Source organism: Danio rerio, chromosome 13, assembly GCF_052040795.2.
Source record: "Danio rerio strain M-AB ecotype USA chromosome 13, GRCz13ab, whole genome shotgun sequence".
NCBI lineage: Eukaryota > Metazoa > Chordata > Actinopteri > Cypriniformes > Danionidae > Danio > Danio rerio.
Window position 1 is genome coordinate 37,373,469 of NC_141033.1, and position 25,922 is coordinate 37,399,390.

Consider the following 25,922-nt stretch of genomic DNA (forward strand, 5'->3'; position numbering starts at 1 on the left):
CAATTATCCATGTAAGCAAAATTGCATAAAGTTCGTAGTAAACAGTTATGATATGCAAAAAATATCATATGTAAAATAAGATATGCAATAACTTTCCACCTTTGTTGTGGACTACGTTTACACTTTCATGTCAAGATTATTTAGCAATTTAATTAGTTTTACATTTAGAGTGGAGTTTCTTTATTATAGTAGCTTAGACCTTTAAAGTTTCCAAATCAGCGTAAGGAAAAACTGGCCGTTTAAATTAATTTTGCATCAAAAAAGCTTTGATATCGATAAAAGTGTCTGCAACTTTTGCGAAGCACCAAATCACCATCATATTAGCTGTCAAAACATGACTGCATAAATTATTATACCTTAAAAAAAAAACAGTTGAATATTGTGCATGTCTATTATCATACACAAATTGTACTAAAGCTGGTACCTTAAAACAGTCCACATGTGTGTCTAAGACGTCCATATTAATAAATGTTTTCTTGAAACCCCTTGAGGAAAAACGCCTCATGACAGTTTTGTGCTTTTATTTCAGAGTGCAGTTTGCATACGGTTTATTTATTTATTAAACTTTTTAAAACTATTTTACCAAGTGTACATAACTACTATATTGTAAGAAAAAATCAGCATTCGGTACATACTTTCAGTATCACCTTTGCTTGAATGACCCCAGCTTATCCTATTTACATAAAAATTAGCCTGCTCGTGAGCAGGTTCGAGCTACCAGAACTGTTGCTATGACAACAACTCTCAGATGAGTTTTGAAGCATGAAACAATTCTGGATCGTGTCAAATCGTCAATAACCAAATCCAGCTAATTGAGTAGTCTGTGTATGAAGAACAGACCCCTGGCCATTATTTTCTATACAATAAACTATAAATAATAAAGGATCAAAGTATCATAAAAAATAGTCCATACAGTCTTCAGATGTTTTATGGACTCATACACGAGTCCCAATACTTTGGGGTGTTTTATATCCTTTTTTATAGCTTCCCCCTTTACAGAGCACAACAGTAAAGTTCCGGAAGTTAAAACTGTGTTAATTTTCTCCAATTGTGAAATAGATTTTTAACAAAAGTGAATAAGACTTTAAGGACAGACCTATTCAAACAGTTGTTTCAGCAGTTTCTTATGCAAATTCAAAGGGTTTTCTGTCCAAAAACACATTTTTCATTTATACCACTGCATTTGGATATGGCAGGCTAATAAAATTTGATAGGCGGAAATTACATAAAATTTATAACAGAATAGCTTTTGCATAGATTATGATAGAGACATTTTCTTTTTTTCTATGATTACTGACATGTGCTGGAACAATCTAAATTAATTACAGCAACCTAGACAACACAGAACCTTAATGGTGCACTTTCAAATTTGAGTTTGTTAAAAAAAAAAAAAAAAAGGCTCCTCTTTTTTTGTGGAGGGGTTATGATAACACAGACTACATATCCAGTTTTTTTTTTATCACTGTCAACAGTGTTTTCTGAAAATGCAAAGGATTTTCTTTAAAATAAAACCCAAACTTTTGCATTTACATCTCTGCATGTGGATTTGGGAAGCTTTTAAATTTGGGTTAGCAAAATCCAGGCGGAAACCCCAAAATGGCTCTTGACTTCATGAGGTTAATAGTGCAGTGTGTAAAAAAAAATTTGTGGACAGAAAGGTCCACTAAAGAGCACTAAAAGAGGTCTAATTTTTCCAACCACTCCTATTGAGCACTGCAAATGATGACTTGGTTGAGTTGAAAATTGATTGTATATAAAATTGAAGTCTTTTGTTTCTATAAATGCAAGTAGATTTAAATTAATCAATTTATATTTCCAAGTTGTAGTATTTTTTATATTATTTAATCCTTTGAGTACAGAGTCTTGCATTTTTTCGCCAATGTTCATATACTTTTTTGCTTCAAATCAAAGTCTGAAATGTTATGATCCACTTTTTAGCTATTTATATGCTTTAAGATGTTTTTTTCTCCCAAATCTTTATGGCAAGATGCATGGAAAAATACTTTTGGAAACCAGCACCAATGAAAAAAATAGGTGAACACTAATGCACTCCATATAAACATATAAAAACCTTTTGCAAATTGGAATAATGAGTGAGTAAATGAGAGCGGTTTTATTTTTAGATGAACTGTTCCTTTTAAATAGTGGGACTTTTCTCAGATCTAATCATATGCACTGTTGAAAACGAGTCAGTCCGTGGTCGTTACACTTTCACCACAAAGTTGATGGCAGTAGGCTCAGAGAAAGATCTTGTGATGAGACTAGATGCACACGCACTTTTGCCCAGCGTCTTACTAAATAAGTGCACTACTTTTACTAACTGCACTGTTCGTGGGTGTACTAATAACATGGCGCATGTTGCTGAATCAATGTATGCATTTCTTTTGCGTACTGTGAGCTCACTTGAAAAATATTAAAAAAGCTACATAGTGCACTTGGTTGAGCTCTATTAACAGCTGAACAGTTTTGTGTGTTTTCTAATGCCAAGTGTAGTGCTCAGGAGATGAGACCCCCCTAAAAAACAAGCTTAAAAAAGACTGTTAGTCCATCTTTGAAAATGTAAAGTATATTTTAGGTCTGTATTTTATAATGGCAGAAAAACAAGAGGATCTCTAAAAATGTATTTATTAATTACACTGAATCCTATACTTTGAAGGTTATTAAATTGATGAGGGTTTCTGGCAGGGCTGTTATTTCAAGTTCTGCAGTCTATCGTTTCTTATGTTAAAACTCTTGCAGTATACAATGTAAGGTGTATATGCTTATTTTAGTTTTACTTGACTTTGCATTTATGATGAAATGTCTGTGAACGTTTCAAACAGCAGATCGTACTAACCTATTGTTATTGTAATGCTCAATAAAGCTGAGGTATGGTGTGCATTTGTTTGTGTTGATTCATTCATTCATATATTGTCTTTTTAGGTTTCACACAAAGAAATGAATATTAGCTTAGATCATTTTCTCATGAATGAGGGCTTCAGTTTGGAATGCTTGAAAGGCCTTAACCCTTTAACTGCATGCACTATTTTATAGTTTTAAATAATGACTTTTTAGAATCTGAAATATTTTACGGCATACTTTAATAAATAAAGAGGATTTGGTATTTATAAATGTTTAATTTTGATGATTATTTTTAAATAAATTGGTCATACACTTCATATTTTTCTGATTTTCATAGTATGTATTGACGGTATTAACTCTGGTACTTTTACCGTAAACTGACATATCAACCATTTGGTAGAGGCTGATATTTTAGAAATTATGGGATGTGTTGAAAAAAAAAAAATGCATTGAGTGTGTTCACTAGCGACATTAAGAGTTAAGTTGGCCCTTTATACCCACCAGAGGCAGAATGATGGGGAAGGGTTGGGGAATGCCTTTAACAGATATTCTCATTTCTAATTTAACATAACTTTGTGTTTGTTTGATTTAATGTGGAGCTACAGAAAAAGCAAACTGAAATTAAATGTTGTAAATGAATCATATATATATATATATATATATTTTTTTTTTTTAATGGACAAAGTGTCCATGAATAGGAGACAAAGCACAAGACGTCAGCAGGCAAATCAAGCCAAAGGGAGGCTCAGCATGACTTGTGTATTCGGCTTTGCACTCCATTGTTTCATACATGGAATATTTTTTATTGTAATAAATTTGTTAAAATAATATACATTTTCAAAAAATTCTTATGCATTAGTAAATACGGTTTTTATTTTTAAATATTATGAAATCCGGGTGTCACAGTGGAATTTAGTTTCCCCCTCAGTCTAAAGACATGAGCTATAGGTGAATTGAAAAAGCTTAATTGGCTGTAGTGTTATGCGAGTGTGTGCAAGATAAATGACCAACATAAATAAATGGTAATTGGAAGAGATACAGCAATCTTATGCATTTGGCTTTTCTTTTTTTTACAACCAAGTTTATGTGGCATATGCATAGATAATTGTGCATGTGCATATTGATATGTGTATGGAAGTAATGATGTATGATAGCATGTTTTTTCTGTTAAATTATTGTTCTGCTGTATCGTAAAATAAATAACAATAAAAGTAAAAAATTAATAAATAAATGACAAGCATGGTGGCGCAGTGGGTAGCACAATGGCCTTTCAGCAAGAAGGTCGCTGGTTTGAGCCCTGGCTGGGCCAGTTGGCGTTTCTGTGTGGAGTTTGCATGTTTTCCCCGTGTTCGCGTGGGTTTCCTCCAGGTGCTCTGGTTTTCCCCACAAGTCCAAAGACATGTGGTATAGGTGAATTGGGTAAAACTAAATTGTTTATAGTGTACGTATGAATGAGAGTGTATAGATGTTTCCCAGTGATGGTTTGCAGCTGGAAGGGCATCCGCTGTGCAAAACATATGCTGGATAGGTTGGTAGTTCATTCTGCCGTGGCAACCCCATAAATGTATGATTGATGAAATCCATGAGGAAATTACTCATAGCAACTTAAATGTTATTCATATTGCTATATTTAGCTACCTTCAGCCCACAGCTACCTTTCAAGTTTGAATTTTGGCCCTTTATAAGAAAAAGTTTGAAAGGACAACAAAGTATGATTTATCCTTGAGCAGATAATCAATCAAATCAGTCAGTCCAATCAAATCCTCTTAAATTTCCTTTTTACACCTTTAGCTGGTGAGTAGCAAATCACATTTCTAAACTGGCATAACTATGTCTGATTGGTTAACAATCTGCAACCCCCTCCCCATTTCCTGTTTTAATCACAAATGCTGTTAAATGTCTTAACACAACCGCAAATTCTTCTTACCTGTGTTGCTGCATTTTGAAGACATGTCACTCATTTTCAACGGGGGAAAGTGTAACGGTCAATATGGCGAATGAAGCCCCGCCTTCTTGCGTGCAGGAGCCAATCATCGATCGCTATAGGATTCTTCGGGTGGGGGGAGATTCTCCACGTCTCAGACCAGACGTGAGTTTATGCAGATTTTGTGTGAATTTCAAATGTTTAGAAATGAAACTAAAGCGACAGTTGCTGTTTAGTTTTATTGGTGATTCCTAATATGAAATTTAATCGTTAGCTTGGCAAGCAATTTTAAAGAATTTGATGTTTCCCTATTCAAACAGAAAGCCAGAGCATGCTGACCAAAAGCTGTTTCAAAGATGGCCGCCACGTGAAATGACTTCAGAACTTGCATAACTATCTCCAATTGGTTAACCCTCTTCATGCCCATCCTCAAACGTTCTGTTTTAATCAGAATTGCTTTCAGAAGCTCAGCAACACAGGTAGGATATTGTTAGGATATTCAAGTTCACCAAAAAGTAAACTAAAAAGACCAAACTTTTGCATTTACGTTGCACTGTACTGTTACACTGTAATTTGTGGATGCTGAATTATTTGAACGCTTTCTGTGTTGAAATGAATTGTTTAATTTCTGAAGGTCTATTGTTCTCAGTGTTTTGGTTAGTCTTTATATCCCATGAGCTTTTGTAGAGTTCCAGACTGCTCTATTTGTAGCATCGTATTTGTTTTTGAGGCTCTAACAGACAGCACGAGTTCTATCCCTGTCTTCCCCCTGCCTTTCCTACTCCCCACATCTTATAATCTTAACTGTGGGCTGCCAAAGATTTATAGTCTAGAAATAAATTACACACTCGACAATAACCCAGAGGTGAAAATAGAAGCTCTCCAGAGAAACGAAAGAACTCCCCAAATGCCTTTGTTTGATGTCAGATTTGAAGATTGATGGCATTTTGTAGTTTGAGTTAATTGTGCTTTGCTTTAATATCCATAAGTTACAATAAGAGACAATCATGTGGCTGTCCCATATGTTGTCCTTAACTTTGTCCTACAGGGAGTCTGGATTTATACTTGTCCTATTGTGTATGTGGTCAGCGCTATATTGATTTTTGTTGTTTGTTTTGCCTGCAAGAGTGATGGATTTTTGCTATAACATGTTTTTTTCACTGTATGTTGACACGTACTTGCTGAGTTGCTATTTCACAAATACAGTAATTAGATTTGTTCGTTGAGGAGCGATTGGTATAATGTTTACATTTTTGCGTAGGCGTAATTCTTAAGATAAATAGTTTTTTTCTGATAGTTTAAATGTTGTTTTATCAGAAATCATAAAGTAAAGTCCTTTACCGGTTCTTCAGAGAAACAATAGAACTCCCAAATGCCTTTGTTTGATGTCAGATTTGCAGATTGATGGCGTTTTTTGTAGTTTGAGTTAATTGTGCTTTGCTTTAATATTCATAAGTTACAATAAGCGACAATCATGTGGCTATCCCATATGTTGTCCAAAAATGTGTCCGTCTGTGGATTTATAATCATCCCATTTTGTATGTTCTCAGTGCCATATTGATTTTAGTTGTTTGTTAAGCCTGTAAGAGTGAACATTTTTTTGCTTCACCATGTTTTTTTACTGTGTTGAGATTTGTAATTAATTGCATTTGTTCTAAGTGGAGGGATTTGTACAATGTTTAAATATTTTTTGCATACTATTGTAAGTTTAACTCATAAGATAAATCAGTTTTAGTTCAATAAAACTGGATGTTTTGTCACCCAGTAACTCCTAAAATAAAGCCTCCACCTGTTCACTGCATAAGCGCATACACACATATTAGAAAATACAAGGTGTAGCTCTCTTTGAACACTTAACACAAGCATATTTCCTGTGTCACTTTCCATTTCAATTCAGTTGGCTGACACTTTTATGCTGTGCACGCCGTAATGTTATTTGTGAGGTTGTGGGGTTGCTGAGGGCCCCTTCAGCTTTGAAAAGAGATACTTGGTCTTTAAGAGGTGGCAGGGCACAGGAGCGAGTGCCCCCAACATTCAAGGTGTATCCAATGCCTCGTGCTCAGCGAGACCTAAAACGCAAAACAGACGGCAATGCGAATGGAGATCAAAGACTGCGACTGGCCTGCTGTCCACACATGCTGAGCTCTCCTGTCAGACTGAATCGCTGCCATGTGGCTGCATGGTGTCTTTCTGCGCACACCAACTTGCGTAACGGGTAGCTATTGCTTACGCTCACCAAAATCTCTCTGTTTAGGCTTCTGGGGCCGGATTGAATTCTCAGTTTGTTGAACCGATAGCAATTTTTAAACAAATGTTCACCCTAAAATGTTAATTTGCTGTTAATTAGTTCACACTATGCTATCCAAGATTTGGGGGATATTCCTTTTAACAGCGAGTAGTTGAAAGTGTTAATTGTTCAATTAAATTAACTTTTAATGCCTTATTTCTAGCAAGTGGTACCCTTTAGGACCCCACCCTACCAAAACAGCAAATCATACTCTACCATTTGTTTTTTCTCAGTAAATGGTAGTCCAGTACCTAAAAGGTGGAGCTAGACTCCCTGCAGAGCATTGGTTGGTTGAATTGCACATAATACAACATGACATTGATTGCTATTTTCTGGCATAAACCATACCTATCAAGTGACCTGCATTACTGCTTTCTGACATTCAACATGCTTTTTAAGTATGGATTCTGATGGCATTGGAAATGCAAGCCTAATCACGGTTTACTATTCAGAATCGTACAAAACTGCACTGCAGTGTCTTCACTCATTGGAAACAAGGATTAAGTTCAAGTTAGCAGCTGCTAGAACTTTGACTGTCATAAAAGAATATAAAGGGATTTTATTTCCTGCATCTCCTGGCAATACATTTATAAAGGACCAGGAGTGCCAGTTAGAAATAAAATAAAGAATTAAATGATCAATTTAATAATTGAAGCATTTAAAATGTGGATAAATAAATAACAATTTAGATAGACAATTAATGGAGAAAAAAATTCTGTTTATTTAAATTGTGTTTTTAATTGTTACTTATTAAAGCAATTTAACATTTAACAAATTAAACAATGCATTTTTTAATAACTTTTAATGTATAAATAGACAATTTTATAAATGTATATTTAATTCATGCTTTAATGCTGATTAATCAAACAATAATAAAAGTGCATTAATAAATATTTTAAAATGCATTTAAATACACAATTTAAATAGCTTTTTTTTTTTTAAATAAAACTGAACATTGTTTACAAGATCTTTATTTTTAATCCACAGCTCCAGTAAACAGTGTGAGTGTGTTCACACAACAGTCTGTTTCACGGTTTTCAGAAAAAAAGTGTTTTTAAAAAATTTTAGAAAAATTCATTATTCATTAATTCGACTATTTAACAGAAAATGTTGAGGTAAATCCCAATCATACAGTTTGCCATTTTCATGAGTCTCCTATACAATAAAGCACAAGAAACTGTTATATTATGATTTCTGTTATTATATTACTAAATTCAAACTACAAATACTGTCTAGGCGCTCTTTTATTGTGTCGTCATGTGATAGACTGCTGTTATCCCAGTTCAAACGTCAACAGATAATATCGTCATCTTTGCTGCAAAATGAACCCACATGGACATCAGAAGGTTTCTGAGTAGAAATAGTATATAAGGGCTACTTGATACAATGTATCATGTTTCAAGTAATTGCTTGAGTAATCAGCATTTGACTGAGGAAAGACATCAGTGAAACAGCTTGTAAACAATGTAACGTAAATTATCATCACATTTACTGCAGCAAACACATTCAACGTAAATAAACGCAATGGTTAGCTAGAAAATTTATATAAAAACTGAGCATGTTGCTAAATATATGTGCAATATATTAAATATATTTACCAATGACTCGATTTTAGTTGAGAGGCACAATGTCTGTATCCAAATGATTCTTTGCTAAAATCAAACTGTAAGCTCACCAGTCAAAATAAAATGGTAACATTTCATCACCTTGGAATTATAGGTTTCTATCAGGGTTCTAAATGATTTTGAGATAATGAGCTTCAACGTTTTTGCATTCCATCGCAAACAGTATGTGTGTAACATTTTGTTTTTAAATAAAAAGTCTTAAAATGTAAACAACTTATAGAAAAAAATCCCATAATTTAAATAAGTTGTCAATTAATAAGAATATGTCAATGACTGAATTTTGACAAAAAATGTCAGCCAGAACCTTATAATTCTAAGGTGACGATTTGTGTCTATACTCGGCACTATTATTTACTATGCTTGAAGTGTGTATACAAAGACAGTCACGTACACAGAGCTCGCAGGTCATTTTCTCCTGCTCCTGTCACACAAGAACATTCTGTGCTGGAAATAGCAGGCAGACGCCCCTTCAGCGTAGAACAGAAGAAAGAGAACTTACCGTATCTTTCTTTACATGATTAGTTTAATATTTGTTTATGGTGGAACAGAGTCATGTTTCAGACTGGCTAAGTAAACATGGTAAGGATCTGTCCCACTATCAATTCTGTCCCAATAACATAAAGATATTTTCCTGTATTTCTCCCTTTTTTCAATCTTTCTATGACGGATGGAAATAAACATTAAATAGCCAGTAGTCCCTATACGCAACCCATACCGCTAAACCACCAGGTGACGCCTCTTGCTCTTAAATGTGAATCGATTCTGTGCTTTAATTTTATTTAGGCATGAAAACACTTTAAAATAAATAAAATAAACAAAAGTCAGTATTCCCTTCCGTTGCATTACAGGCGCCGTAGCCCCTCCAATGCAATCCTTAAAACAAGACCGTCAGATGATGAATAGACGCTGTTTTCCAAAAAGGATATGTACACACGATTTGAATCGGATGAAAGCGGACACTTCGGGTTTTGAGTGCATGTTGAAACATGCATATACACATAATAATAATAATAATAATAATAATATTAATATTAATAACACCTAAACATATCGATCTTGGTGCGTTTTCTTCTAAACAACAAATTTTGTCTTAAATGAGCCTAAACAGGAAAGTGATCGAATGCTTTCATCATGTGTGCATTTTTAAAGTGGCACCTCTGTTATTTAATTGGGATCCCTTATTTTCACATCCCAATGTTGACAGGTATGCCTATAGAGCATGTCTTTGCACTGTGGAGGAATCCGGAGCACAGAAATGACAACTAACCCAGCCGGGACAAAAACACGTTTTATATATATATAATATACTATAATATTTTCAATTAATGGTTTCAATTACACACATCTTTAAATTGTGTTTTCCTAAATATATCCTAAATATATTAACAGAAATTATTGTTTAGAAATATATTCCTGAGTCTGAATCTTTGTTTCAGTATGATTTTGACTACATTTATATTATGTTTTTATATTGATATTATATTTTGTTTCAAATCACACTACTGATTTTATCCTTAAAGTGTAAAATATGTTTTAGGAGTATATTCTAATTTATGGAATGAGTAATTTTTTTATTTATTTTTTGTAAAATGTTTAATTCTAATTTGTATTCTCATTTATTTTAAACCGTTTAACAGTTTAACAGCAAATCTGAAGCTACAGAACATGCTCATTTTTCAATTTTTCATAGTCTAGCCCTGTTATCTCTGAGGTCACACACTTGTGCAGTGTAGTGAGGTGAAAGACTAAGGTCATGGCTAAGGTCGTAAGGTCATGTGTGCATTTTCAGCCGCCTTTATGTGTTCTTATAAGAACGAACCCTCGCAAGAGTTAATCTGAGCCCCTTTGAGGTGTTTGTCAGCTACTTGACCTGTTTGTTCAGCTGCATGGCCCTCGTTCCCAGCCCCTCCCTGAGTTTTTGTGCACCCTGTGCCAACAAGTCGTCTCTAGGTCAGGCATGGGGCCAGGTAATACTCCATTCACTCTCCCTGTGAGCCCAGGCATTCCAGCTAGTCTTCTTCGCCAAGCAGCGACCTGGCAGATCAGGTCAGCTATTCCAGGTTCCTGCCTTCTAATTAAGCCTGCCAAGCAGCCGCGGCCCTTGCGGCATTGCGGGCCAGACACTTCCTGAAATGTGCTACACCACCCATAAAGTGCCAGTGCTGAGAGAAAGAGTGCAAAAGCGAATTGGATTTGGTCTAAAAACAGCCTCGCTCCAAACCACCACTCCACACCTCTCGCTGGAGGAGGGAGAATAACTGAAGAGCTGGTCAGCGGCACTGTGGGATTTCTTATATAAAAGCCAAGTAGTGGTTCTGCATCATTGCAAAGTGTTTCTTAGTTGTAAAATGATCTAACCATTACTTTTGCTTCTTTCGCCTCAGATAGATTGTAAATGGATTTTTAAAAATTAAATGTTAAGGATATTTTATAATTTTAGTATTTATAATGGGTCAAAAATAAGATCTATGTTTATGCATCAATCATTTATAAACAACAATATACTTTTAGATACCAATGTAAAAGTTAAGTGTTTCAAATTACGTCAGCGTAAATGTCAAAATATGGTAAAATAGTGTTACATTAGCACCTTTTACACATACAGATCTTATCAGAAGTACCGGTAATTTTACAGAAAAGTATCATGTTTGAACAGGCTCTTTTTTTGAAAATACCGGTACATTTGTTCTGGCAATTTTCCAGAAAGAGAAGTTGTAACATTAGCGGTCATTTTCCGTAATTTTGCTAAAATGCTTATGATAAACTGCTGTTTGTTTATCTTCAAGCTCTGCTTCAGTTGCTTGACGCGTGCTCTGGTGAGCGCCAGCACACACACATATTATGTACATCTTGACATTAGAAAAGTATTCGAAAGTATTCCTATATATGTTTTCATTGAAGTTATTCACAATACTTATCTATCCACAGAATTTGTAAAGAGGTCAAATGTGTAGACATTAAGCTGCGGTTCTGCTTTTGGATGTCTCTGGGACAAAGCAGGTGCATGAGTGCTAATGCTTTAAATACAAGTGAAACCATGAACAAAAGCCTGACCCCTTCTATGTTGAAAAATACAAGTGCAGCCGTTTAAAGGTAATGTCTGGTTAATGATGTTAGAATTAACCTGTATTTTGGAATGGATGTGTGAACAGCCTCAATTTATCGGTAAAGTCATTCTGGAGATTTTTCGGATATTCACAGTCATCACTATGTGAAAGGGGCTGACAAGTTAAATAACATGGGTATCCTGATCTGTACCAAAAAATCTACTCACTTCTTTTTCTATATATCCAAATATTTGTATGATTTTTTTGTGTATAAACTTGTTACACTCTATGATAATTTAATTTTTAAAATCATAAGTTTTTGCAAAAAATTAAACTAAACAGGCGACATTGTAATATATGATAAATAGGAAATAGGAAAACAGGATCTGAAAAGCTACTCATCGATACATTTACTCTTCAGTGTTTGGACTCTCAATAATGACTTCAAACCACACTGAACTGAGCTAAATTGAACTGAAGTTAAACACTAAAAACTGAACTACCCTGATCCAGTTACTATGACCATTTATGTGAAGCTGCTTTGCCACTATGTGAAGTCTACATTGTAAAAGTGCTATACAAATATAGCTGAATTGAATTGAATTGAAAATGTATGCAACTACAGTATACTACAAATATATTGCTTGATGCTTTAAAACCTTTGTGGTATGAACTGAATTTGTCAAAATAAATATTAAAATATTTATGATAAATTTTTTTAAGCATTTGGAGTACTAAATTAACTAGATATGATGTAATGTATTTCCCAGCACTGAGGGTTTTGTACTCAGTGTTGGGTTGCAGCTTAAAGGGGATGTATAAAACATATGCCAGAATAATTGATGGTTCATTTCAGCCTCCGGCACCTACACTGAAAAAAAAATTATTCAAAGATGATTCCTTGGATTTAGTAATTTTTTTATGTGAACTTTTATTAGATGAATTTAAACAAACAAATTAAGTTGAATATTAAAAAATTTTATTTGTTAAAATTTAACACATGTAAATTGTTTGTAACAGTTTTGCAGACATAATTTTTTTGGTGTAGACTGTAGCTCTGCACAAGAAGTTTGGCCAGAGGAGAAATGGTCGTGCCCAACTGAGCCTGGTTTTTCTTTTCCTTCACTTTCTTCAATTGGTAAAGTTTGTTCCTTGCCACAGGCTTTGGCCTTGTGGAGCTGCACATCAATGGATTTAATCTTCAGTGTTTGGACTTTCAGTAGTGAAAATTAAACCACACTAAACTGAACTTCAGCTCTGAAAACTCGACCGACACTTTCAATTTACTAGAACTTCTGTGTTAAACTGCTTTAACACAATCTACATTGTAAAAGCGCTATAGAAATAAACATGAACTGAATTGAATTGAATTCCTCTGTGCCAAGACCTGGTAAAGCAGGGAATAGGCTGAAGGAAAATTAGTGCATGATGTCAGATATTTTAAAAATTGTTCAACAAAATGAGCTATAAATTTATTTACTTTATTAATTATTTAAGCCTCATGGGGAAAAAAACCCAACATATTATTTGGGCATTGATATCCCAATCTAACGGCAATAGACACATCGCAGTATTAGACTATTAAAGATCAAAAGAAAAAGATATTACTTTTATATCATTGTATAATACTGTTTTTATATTGATGACCAGGTTATTTTACTTTTGATTGTTCTATTTCTATATTTAAGTACTGTTAGACCTCCCAGAAAAGCATAAAACACATTTTATTTTACTTTTATTTTTGCTCTGTCCTAATTTTATATGCTTGAAATTTATTATATTTTAGTTATAAAAAACGGGATCTAAAATAGTTATAAAAAACGCGATCTAAAATAATGAAATCTTTCCAAAGCTATTCAAATCATCTGGAAACATTATACATGACGCAATTTATATCGCAGCAAAACAAAATATCGTAACATCTGATTTTTTCAATATCGTGCAGCATTAATTGTCCTTTGATATTAAAATCTCTAGTGCAAACTCTGTTTTAACAGAGAAAGTTTATATCAAGTGTTGTAAAACTACTTAACCTGATCTTATCTAAGTTTACCCAGAGTTTGTATAACTTGTTTCATGCAACTGGCCTGTAAACTCTAAAGGCTGTATTGTTGTCTTTTTTTGTTTTTGATAAAGGCCTCTGAACTTTTAAGAGCTTTCTTGTTTTTTCTGATAAATAACACCTACATTTTCAGTGACTGCAGAAGTCTGTTATTATCCACGTCTGTGTGTCGGAAGCAGAGCGGAGCTGTAAATAGAAACGGTGTAACTTCTCGTAGGACATGTGGACTGTGTGTGAGAGTTGGTAAGGGGGATCTGCCACCGCTTTAACACAGGCCTGATGTTTTAAAATAAAGCAGGCTGTTTGCTTTGATGTGGAGGGGCCTCTAAAGCAGACGGTCTGATTCAATAAAGATCACTGCTGCTTATCCTGCTCCATGCTGTAAGCTTAGCCTTCACTCCGAAGAGCTTTTATGAAGGTGAGACAGGGAGAAGACCATGAGAATTTACTTGATACTAAAGGCAAACGCACTTTAAACCCTGTTGAGCTACGTCCTGCTGATCGCGTCAGAACAAGGTTGTGCTCCGTTTTACTCGCAGTGGGCTTCTGTGATGAAGTTTGACCTGTTAAGGTCATTATGCACAATTATTTAACTTACTGTGAACATGCGTCAATATTTAACAGCTGCCACGCACCAATGCAGGTAGTCGCTGATGTCAAACCAACATAATGTTGTATTACCAAGGCACTTTTTCATGTGGATGATGTTAATAGAGGTTTTAATGTGCGTCTGTTTTTATGCATATTGGTTTTATATGTTTTATCAACGGGTAGATGGTACATTGCAAAAAATGCAGGATTCCACATAATTCATCATGTTGTTGTTGCAACACAAATTGATTGCTTTTAAATGTTTAGGTTAAATTGATTAACTTAATTGTTTTTACAAATTAAAGTGGATTGAACTTAAAATAATTAAATTGTCTCCAAAAAACTTAAGAATTGTGTTGATTCAGCTCTTTTTTTAATAAGTAGTCTAAACAAGGAGCTAAAATATTTTTGAGTGTATAGGTAAAAGGCCTTTATCAGATCCTTTTTGTAATGTAAACACTCATCAGGATAAATGTCATAAACAGAAACAAAAAATCACCTGCACTTTCATTTTCAATCATTAAGGGAGATTAGATGTAAAATCTTTCAGCTGAAGTTGACAGGTTTTGGATTAAAGGTAAAACAAATGTCAATGTTTACAACCATTTCAGATACTTTTTCTTTTTCTCTTAGAGTATTAATGATTTCCATTGTCTCCTTTCCCATTAATATGTAAAATTGGCAAACCTATTTCATAATATTAGATTTAAAGATCAGAAAAATATACAAACTAGGGATGCTTATAATAAACCATTCACTGTTAACCGAAAGGGTGCGTTTTTAACTGATTAATCGTATCAGTTAAACGATAAAATGTGTGTGTGTGTGTGTGTGTGTGTGTGTGTGTGTGTGTGTGTGTGTGTGTGTGTGTGTGTGTGTGTGTGTGTGTATTTATATATATAATTTTTTTTTTAGTTTGCTGCATAAATGTGCAACACATATTTGTTAACTCGAGGGATGGTAACACGTGCAACTATATGTGCCTACAGACACATTTTGCCAAGTAAGCAAAATAAAAGAAGAATATTGCCAGTCACAGTTTGACACAGACGATTTGATACCAAACCAGTGCTGATGCCGATTGCCTCTGTCCTGAATCCATGTCATAAACAACTCTGTTTATTTGCACAACTGGATAAAGAAGCCGAAAAACAACCTTCTGAAATGTGTGCTGCTTTGGAAACAAGCCGGCTACAAGTCTGAGCGTCGGGATTTTCTCTCCATCAGAGCGCGTTCCGGCACCGCTCATAAACACAACAAATAGGCTACAGTTTTGATGATTTAGTGTATAAACAACAAACCAACACTTTTTCATTTGGAAAATTACAGTTATTAATAGTTCTAATAAAATATAATTTTTCAAAATAGCCTACATAATCTACGAATCAAACTAATTCAAAGATTTAGTTTTTTGTATGATAACTTCGCACCAAACTGAGGCGTTCATTTTATAGCTTATAAAACATGTATGCAGTTAATGCAATATCATATGTAAACAACAAAATTGTTATATGCTAACATATTAACATAAGAGCCTTGTCATTTTCTTTCATTAGACGCTGAGCACATAAATCACGAGTGAGAGAGGAAATAAAAGCACACAAGCTGTAAGGTAAAACCAGATGCTCAAGGAATAATCTTTAAAATAATGACATCTTTTAAAAATGTTGACAGTGGTTTGTGAAATAAGAATAACAGCAGAGCATTAATTAAATGCAGATTTTCTGTGTAGTGATTGATTAAAGGTAGCATGATTATTTATTTTATTTTTTTTAGCCTTATTTGACACAAGAGAAATCACATGATGGATGAAAAGCAGCCTATCCTGGTTTTTAAAAAGGATTCAGTCAGTGTTTTAGTTTTGTAATCTAAATTTGTCATTTTAAGGTAAAAATATCTAGGGCATGCATATTTGTTTTATTCTTTTTAATTAGTTTTTTTTTTCTGTGCTGTTGGAAACACTGCAGGTGTGTAAAGAAGGTCTGTTAATATGTTTGCATGTTAAATTAATTCAGGATTTTTAAATAGTATTCAATGTGTCAGACACAATATACACAACAATTGTTAATATAAAAAAATAATAATAATAATTTTATATTAATCTGACCAGTTAACGGTTAATATTCGGTTAACAAGCGGCGTTTGTTGGTTGTAAAATTAACTAAAATGAGCATCCCTAATACAAACGCCTGCTCATTGACCATTCATTTTAGAGCAGAGATGCCCAAAACTAGGCCCGCCGGCCACAATTGGCCCATGGTAACCTCTGATTTGGCCTGTCATTCCATCTGAGAATACAGGGAGAATGATGGGAGGGTTAAGGCCAATGTCTTCAACAGAGCTCGTCATTTCTAATTTTACGTAACCTTTTGTTTGTTTATTTAATTGTTGAGATACAAAAAAGCAAATGAAAATAAATGTTTCAATTAAATGTGCATTAATCGGATTAAAAAAATTGTAAGGATCCTCATCGAGCAAATCAAGTGTATTTATTGTATTCAGCATTATACATGGGATTGTTTGTTTTTATCGTAAGAAGTTCATCATAAAATGTAAAAATATATATATATATAATTATTAATACGATTAAAGTATTTTTTAGTGTAAATTTATTTTTAAATATTGAGAAATTACCATATAACAGTTTGGTTAATTTTACTTCTGGCCACCTCCCTCAATAAAGTTTGGTTTTTGGCCCTTCATAAGAAAAGGTTTGGACACCCCTGCTTTAGAAAGTGGATGAAAAATGAATGGGAATAAAAAGGTGTAAACAATATTGGAAATCCTGTTTGTCCAATCAAGTAAAATGCATCTTACCAAGTCTAGACATGGCCGACATATTGCAGAATTTGCTTGATATTTTCAAAAACCTCAGTAAGAATGTGCTGACAACTACAAATCCATTGGTAATGTTTTCCATCAGATGACTGCTAGGAGAGCTGATTAATGCTAATATTGATCCAGCACAAAACCGTGAAAACCTAATTTACACAAACATCTCAAGAAATGCTCTGAGGTTTTAACAGTGGCCATAAGAATGCGGCCCGCTATTCATGTGACTGCGCGATCTTAGTCAGAGAAATTACTGAGGAATTTGAGAATATGAGCAAGCTTGCAAAAAAAAAAAGAAGAAAGAATCTGAGCCGCATTTAAAGGGGGAAGAGTATTTTGCGTCAGACATCAAAAGCAGAGCTTGGGCCTGTGTCTGGATGGAGCTAATAGGAGTCTTGTGGAATGGCTTAAAGTGTTTAATATCTGAAGACGGATCTTATTTGACTGTAATAGAAGGTGAAAGACCCTTTGACCCCAGCAGTTCATATGGAATCATCTCCTGCACATTTATGTTGAGAATCGTTTGATGGTGACCTTTAATGTGACATGGTCTCTTTATTTAGCACTCAAAATCTGTCCATACATCTAGATGCACAAATCCCTACCACTGACACATAACTATGACTTAATAAATACTTTGCAAAGATTACACAGGGCTGTTTTGTTCTTAGTAAAAACGGAACCATGATACAACAGGACATTATATGGGAATTCTTTTCATTCAGCTAGACAAATATACGCATGTTTACACAGGAACCTGAATGTTGTATCCAATGTCCTGTTGGAGAGTCCTGAGGAGAAGGGTTTCCAACTGCATGTTAAGTGTAATACAAGCATGCAAAGATATGGGAAACTCTAGCTGTTGGTTGCTCATTGATGCATTGGTGATTTCCTGATATGTCTTCCCTTTCATTCTTTCCCTTTACTCCTTAAAAAATTCAAACAATTTAGAGATTCCCCAAATAATATACATAATACAAAGAGAACCATGATGGATTTTCCACTTTTGAACCCAAGGTTTTGAGGGAGACCATATGAAGATCTCTGCGCATTGTTGACAGTGCTGTCTGTTTCTTATAGCAAGTCCTCTTCAAACGCACAGCCAGCTTTCAACACAAGTTCTGCTTCTGTTTTTCGAAAGTACATAGTTTTCAAAACTCCCGGGCCTCTTCAAACTGTTTATAGTAGTCCTCATCCTGAGGGTTTTCTGCACATTTCTGTCCATTATTGGGGGGTCGAGCGTGGTTGTAGCGGCTCCAGTCCCCCTTGCAGATGATCCAGGGTAGGATGTCCACTTTGTAGTGTAGGTCAGCGGAGAACTCGGTGCTGATAAGATTTGGCGTACCGGCTCCTTTGCCTCGGGTGATGAGTTTCATGCTGTCGTCGTAGCAGCAGTGCTGGGCCGCCAACGTTGTGGATTCCAGCGTGAGCATGGAGCGGATGCAATAGCGGGCTGTGGGTTTATAGATCTCCAGCTTCTCTTTTGGCCCGCTGGCGTCCTTCCAGCGGAAGTTGCGTTTGGTGTTGGCATCGTGGACGTCTGCGGTGCTGTAGGCCACCTCGGTTGGGTAAAAGCAGGGGCAGCTGGGTAGATCAGTGGCTACTTTGCTCATGTATTTCTTGAGAAACTCACTCTTGCAGTTCATCCAACGCTCACAGCTGTCGGTATCTAAGGAGGAATGAATGACAGTTGTCAAGATCACACAGTTTAAGTAAAATTTAAACCCGACTTCAGTTATGTTTACTCAACTAGAGCTGATCTCTTTTTCCTATCATCCGAAAAAAAAGTGATTTAACATTCTTTCTATAAGTATCTGCATAGACATAAACTAGAATCAAGACAATACTAGAAACGTGTGTAAGGATTCTGTGCCAAACTACTTTAAGTCTTCATGAATGAATCTTAGGATGGCTCTACAGCAAGGGTAGAATTAGTATGGACGGAGGGGATGCAACAGTGCAATCTGGGGGGCCGTGGAAAAACATGCAGGCCGTGCACTAGTGTGACTAACCTAATCAGAGCTCATTAACTGTTGTAAGGGTTGTAAGGGTTTGTAGTCCGTTCTTACTGACTGACTGACTTGCAACATTATATATGTAGCAGTACATCCTAATATGAAGTAATATATGTATATGTAAGCATTTTTTTTAGATTTCAAAGATTTAATTAATTAATTAAATAAACAATTAAACTGTTTCTACTCTTTAATCTCTAATTGTGGTCCTAATTATTAGATCCGTGACTAGGAGTTGGTTCTTTTAGAAAAAAGAGGTGCCCAAACTTGGTCATGGAGGGCCGGTGTCCTGCACTCATTCATTTTCTTTTTGGCTTAGTCCCATTATTAATCAGGGGTCACCACCGCAGAATGAACCGCCAAGTTATCCAGCATACTTTTTATGCAGTGGATGCCTTTCCAGCTGCAACCCATCACTGGGAAACACCCATACACTCTCATTTACACACATACACTACGGACAATTTTAGCTTAGCTAATTCGCCTAAAGCGCATACCTTTGGACTGTGAGGGAAACTTGCGCACCCCGAGGAAACCCACACGAACCAAGGGAGAACATGCAAACTCCATACAGAAATGCCAACTGACCTAGCTGAAGCTCGAACCACTGACCTTCTTGCTGTCAGGCGACAGCACTACCCACTGCGCCACCGTGCTGCCCGGGACTGCATTTTTTTTCCCAACCCCAATTAAACACACCTGAAACAGCTTATCTAGCTCTTTCTAGATATACTAGAAACTTCCAGGCAGGTGTGTTAAAGGAAGCTAAAGCTAAACTATGCGGGACACTTAGGAGTTTGCAGGAGTTTGGGCACCCCTGTTTTAGATGAATCAGAATCATCCAGTGCAATGAGTAAAGATTAAGTTTAAGGATGATTTAAACTAGCTGTGCTTTGTGAAGAATCCTTCTAGTCACACCATGCAAGCACAATATTATTTCTGACTACCATATCTTTTTTTCTGTAGTACATTTAGGATAGTACATGAATAGCTGTATACAAGTTCAAGCTCTATTAGATCAAGACTGGATTGTTGTTGTTGTTGTTGTTGTTGTTGTTGTTGTTGTTGTTAAGTTCTTAGCGACCAGTTGCCCAGGTGATGTTAAATTGCAAAATAACTCACCAACTCCAAACAGCTCTGTTGCATTGAACTCTTCAGTGCCAGCGAGCAAACTGACTTCAGTTGCTGCCGTCTTGAATGCATCTTCAATCCCTGTACAAACAAAAAGTGTTTAACTCTTGTTAATGATGGCCATTTTGACCATGTGTCCACCTATTTTTTCCCCACATAAGAAAAGGCACAAACATTTAATTAAAACATTTAATTTAATTAATCTGGCATCCAATGCTTTCTAGTTCTATTTAGTTGTATAAAACAGCTTGTTAAGCTGCTTAGTGCAAACAGGTATTTATTACCATATTATTTTAATGTATTCTCTTCCTAATTAGCACACTGGTTTGTAGTGCAGTTCTTTTTTTTTTAGTTAATTCCCTACTGCTGCTAATAAAGCTGAAGTCTTGCACATTTACAGCAACGGCTTACTTCTATGTTGAAAAATAGTGGTGGATGTGACACTTGTAATCAGTTTTAATTACTGCTATTGTATAACCTATATCTGCTTGTTCAGTCATGGTGATGTCACGGCTCACAGTTTCTTGGTCTTAACAAACAAAAAAATGTACTAATAAATATACTAATATATACACAAAGTCCAGAGACTTTAGTGAAATCCGTGATTTTGTAAAAGATTTGCTTTAAAGGCACAGTGTGTCATTTTCACCACCAGAGGGCACGTATTCACAACAAACAAAGGCGTAGTTTGATGATGCTATGACTGAGTGTGGAATCATGAGAGTTGTCATCTTCATTGCATCCTGTGCCACAGTCCACTGCTTCTGGTTCTTTTGCTGGTGATCATGTGGGGAACATGCAGATCTGTTCAGTCATGCTAAAAACATTGTAATGCTGCTTTGTAAGGCTGTGCGATTTGGAGAAAATATCTAATTGTGAGCAAACAATAGTGAGTTATGGCATTCGTTTTCTCCTGGTGCCTTTGTGGTGTTTTTTTATGTGGTGTAACCGCTGCAAACAACTGAAACAACTGAAATTTGTACTTTGCTGTTGTTAGCTACGATATTGAGTGTCACTGGCAATACTTTTAGTTGACTTTTTAGCAAGATACTCCTCATATGCCCGTCTGGTGTTTTTTTTTCAATAGTATCTGGATGCAGCCTTTATGATGCAAGCTGAGATTGTATCATTGCAGAGATGCAATGTCAGACACTGCGCTCAATGGAGCTAGTAAAGTCAGTGTGACGGGTAGGGTTAGGTGAGCCCATTCAAAAGCTTTGCATGCAGCTCAGATTGCATCTGCAGCCAGACCCCTCTCGCTTTTTTAGGTGCTGGTTGTTGTATTTCTTCATGCTGTGGCAACAATTCTACAACAACTCTTACAGATTAGTTGTTTTTGTTTGATGTCTGTGACTTTGAAAGCAAAATATTCCCATATTACCGATGTCCTGTTTTTCTTTAATATTAATTTGTCTGTTAATGCTTCTAAAGTGGCAGACACCATCATCTCACTTGTCCACACTTTCCTTTTTGTTTGTTTTATTGTAGGCATTCCAAATGGTTCGGTTGTGCAATTCTGATTGGGCAGAACGAAAGTGTGTTCGCTTAATTGGCTTGTAAGACTGTCACACAGACGGCAGTCAGGCATTTGCTCTGGGTGGGGGAAATTAGATAATCTATATATATTACACATCCCTGCCTCTTGCGATTTAGCTAATTGCAACGTTTCAAATCGCTATTGCGATTCAATTTCATTTAATAACACAGCCCTACTGTTTTGTTCAGTCTAATAAAACAAAACAGAATAAAGTGTCTTTGGTGTTTCCCCTTGTTATTAAAACCAAACAGGAAATCGAGAGTGTATGATGCCATTAGTATGACCACACAACTTGGACCATGACACTAGTTAAAATAGCTTATTACTCTTGATTTGAACATGAACATTTTCGACATATTTTGAATAAAGTACATTAGTACATTTTGTAATAATGTGTTTTATGACTAAACAATGGTCATAAGCCACAGCTATAGAGTTTTTTCAGGTCAAGCGAGTAGAAGCTTTGATTCAGAAACATTATTCAAAAGACCCTGTGAAATTAAAATAAAACATTTTAGATGTTAGTTTAGAGGATATCTATTAGCTAGAGTGCTCCCAAAAAGTGACCATATTTGCATTTAGAAAATATAACACTGATATAAACATCCAAAGCTTGCAGTTTGTCAGTTTGTCACTAAATCAATCAACAATCTTTTTTACATCATCTCAAGCCTTATTCATTCTACAAGCGACTCACAGCGGCAAAGCGACAAGTGACCGTTCATTTCAGCGTAGAGCGAGCGACTTCTGGCAACCTCCATCTACATGAGCGACAGCCACTATTGGTAACCAGGTGGGCGTGTTGAGTTATGCAAATGAAAAGCGACTTTAGGCGACAGCCAATAGAAGCACCAGTAGAGTGTTCCTCTCTCCGCTAGCTCAGAGGCAAGTTGCATTCTTGCTGTATATACCTAAACAAACTTGCTTTTGCAGCAGGTAGCCACCATAGACTGTAAAATATATGGTAGTATACGTAGTGTCCGTGACGTCACCCATAGGTTTCTGAAGAGCGCAAAAGAAGTCACAAGTAGGCACGGCCAACCGTCACCATTTTGTTCGCGCGTCATCGCACTCACGGCGGGATTCCAAACAAGGGCAAAGAGGCAGAGAGTGAGCGGAGCTACAGACACCTGCTGGCATTTTGCTTTGACCTGGTTCAGACACACTTTACTTTGGGAGAACGCTTAATACTTTATCACCTGCGACTCATTTGTGTTCTGACCACATTTGGTTGGCTGTACACTATATCAATAAAGTGTTTAGACTTTTTAAAATACTGTAGTAATACATTGAGCCACTAAACTGTGCTTATGATGTTTTCCTACAGGATGAAAACGCAAATTACTTTCTAACACTTTACAGATATAGTCTGTGTTAGTAAATGCAGGAATATAGATGAAATTTAGGATAACACCGTTTGATAACACTTCAAATAACTGTTCTACAGCCCATCAGTTCTACAGCTAATCAATCTGCCAGATTGCATTGCAGCTCTAAATATAAATATAAACAATAATTGATCTTAAATAAAACAAATACATGTATAGAGATGGTATATAAGTATATAACTTTACTCACATGGGAAATGGAGGCAGCGTGAATGGTTTGTGAGCACAATTAAGTGCCCAAAGCATTCCATATCATCTGATAATTGTAGGAAACAAGTCCAAAAGGCAGTTGACTGTGTTAAGCCACATAAAACAACACAGAAATACGATGAATATGCCAAAATCAGTGACTAATCTGCCGGATTCAGCTGAGGTGACATGACGGCTGTCACTCAAGTGGCCACGCCCTTAATTATGCAAACTTAATATAACTTAATATAAAAGAAACGGATGAGTTATAAAAAAATTCACCCCCTCACAGTTGTCATGAAGGGTAATATTAGCTGTATGAACCAAAATCTTTTTTTGTACCAGGCTGTAAACATCTTTTTTTCTGCTGTATAGTTGGCAATTCTAACAGTGGACTCAAATTAAATTTGCTCTATTATGGAGCCAGGACTAGCAAAATTTCGATAAATTGCAGTTTTAGTTCAGTATTGGCCTCCCGAGGGAGAGTGGGAGGTTGCCACTTGGTCGCCACCCAAAGCGACAGTCAGCTACAAAGTTGCTGTTAATATGAATGAGGCATCATACTTCAGTTTCTCATCAAATCTTGACCAATAAAATGCTCTCTAGTATCTGACATGCCCCATCCCCTTCAAGACACTTCACATTTGCTTTTCATTTCATGTGCTTGAGCTCAACCACTCTCATTGGCAGAGCTGTAATAAAAACAAAACGCTATTGGCTGCTTTTTTTTAAAGTAGAGGAGCTACTCTATGTTCCAACCTCAGATTACATCAAACATCGAATAAAAAAATGCACATTTCAAAGCACTTCTTGGGACCTTTAATAAATGGATGGATTGCTCCAAATGAACACAGTCTTACCTGGACAGCTGGGCATGTCACATGTCCGTGACTCTGTGGCAGTGCAGGCATAACCGCACGATCTGGTCCGCTTTTGGTTACCATTTCCACAGGATACACTGCATGGAGACCAAGCACTCCAGTCGCCTTCCCCGTCTATGTAGTCTACGAGAGGCAGGAAATCAGTCAGATCTCGCACATTCACTGGCACTTGAGTGTTATGACATGATTCCTTCGCAGGCCGTGTTGTTGTACTCCTGTCCCACTGTGGAGATCTGATTCAGACCGTATGTTTCAAATACCTGAGGCACTTAAACCAGGCCTGCTGCTCTATACCATTAGCATACCTCTCTAATTGACTGATACACTTGGGAGAGTGTGAGCGAATGAGCCAAGTCTGCATACTTATGCCAGCTTCCAACTGCTTTTTAAACAACATGCATGTACTACTGGTAAATTTCAGTGACGTGATCGAGGGGCAGCTAGAACAGACGTTTTGAGGTGGAGTATTGTAGAATTTCTAAAATGCCCTTTTCTGAAGTCCCCATAATTTTATGGCCTTTAATGCAGTTTTTATATCCTGGGCGTTTGTTATTAGTCTACCAGATGCAGAGATATCTGCTCATGTTGTATTAGCGTGAACCCAACATAAGCGAATACATTTTCTGTTTAGGCCATAACACAGCTGCTATTATTATTATTATTATTATTATTATTATTATTATTATTATTATTGTTGATTTATATAATCAATAATAATAAGATAATTCATATATAAAATACAATTATATAAAACACTTAATTTATTATTATGATTAATTTATATAAACAATAGAACTATGATAATATAAATAATTCATAAATTTATATAAACAATAAAATTTAAAATAATTCATATATAAAATACATATATATATATAAAATGCTTAATTGTATTATTGTTGTTATTGCTATTATTATTATTATTATTAGTAGTAGTAGTAGTAGTAGTAGTAGTGGTGGTGGTAGTAGTAGAAGTAGTAGTAGTATTAATTTATATAACCAATATAAATATGATATTAAAATTATTTGTATATAAAATACAAAAATATAAAATGCTTAATTTATTATTATTGTTATTATTATTATTGTTATTTATATAATCAATAAGAATATAAGTTAATTCATATATAAAATACAAATATAGATAATGCTTAATTTATTATTATTATTATTATTATATTAATAATTTATATAACCAATTGAAATATGATAATAAAACAATTCATATATAACAAAAAATAAAATGATTATTATTATTATTGATGATGATGTATAATCAAATCATTGTAAAAGTGCTATAGAAATAAACTTGAAAGTTATTAATAATAATATTAATAATAATAATAATAATGTAACCACATTTATTTTTGTATACAATATAAATTTAGAGCATAAACTTTTATCAATATATAAATTTTTATCATTATTATTATTAATAATAATAGTTGTTAGTGTTGTAATTGTTCTTTTTTTTAATATGTATTTATATATATAGAAGAAAATTTCAGATGGCTTTTAGAGGTTTTTGCATCTAAACTCTACCCCCCCCCCCCCCCCCCCACACACACACAC

General features: G+C 35.3%; 2 protein-coding genes across 13 annotated transcripts in view; one reads left to right on the plus strand and one right to left on the minus strand.

The window, feature by feature from the left end:
• Positions 1-4,761: 4,761 nt before the first annotated feature.
• Positions 4,762-25,922, plus strand: part of LOC141377032 (uncharacterized) — a 316,142-nt gene continuing 294,981 nt past the window's right edge. For all 11 annotated transcript variants that reach the window (XR_015506215.1, XR_015506214.1, XR_015506211.1 and 8 more), the window contains exons 1-2: positions 4,762-4,930; positions 5,086-5,244. The gene's annotated coding sequence lies outside the window, so the exon portion shown is untranslated. The remainder of the gene's footprint in view (positions 4,931-5,085; positions 5,245-25,922) is intronic.
• The window catches only part of ism1 (isthmin 1), a 30,181-nt gene continuing 21,990 nt past the window's right edge, over positions 17,732-25,922 (minus strand). Inside the window, exons 4-6 of one of the 2 annotated variants that reach the window (XM_087277856.1) lie at positions 24,330-24,473; positions 20,347-20,436; positions 17,732-18,878 (exon numbers count right to left, since the gene is read on the minus strand). In XM_087277856.1, coding sequence (XP_087133982.1) covers positions 18,361-18,878; positions 20,347-20,436; positions 24,330-24,473 — 752 coding nt within the window. In that variant the 3' untranslated portion in view covers positions 17,732-18,360. 2 annotated transcript variants of the gene reach the window in all.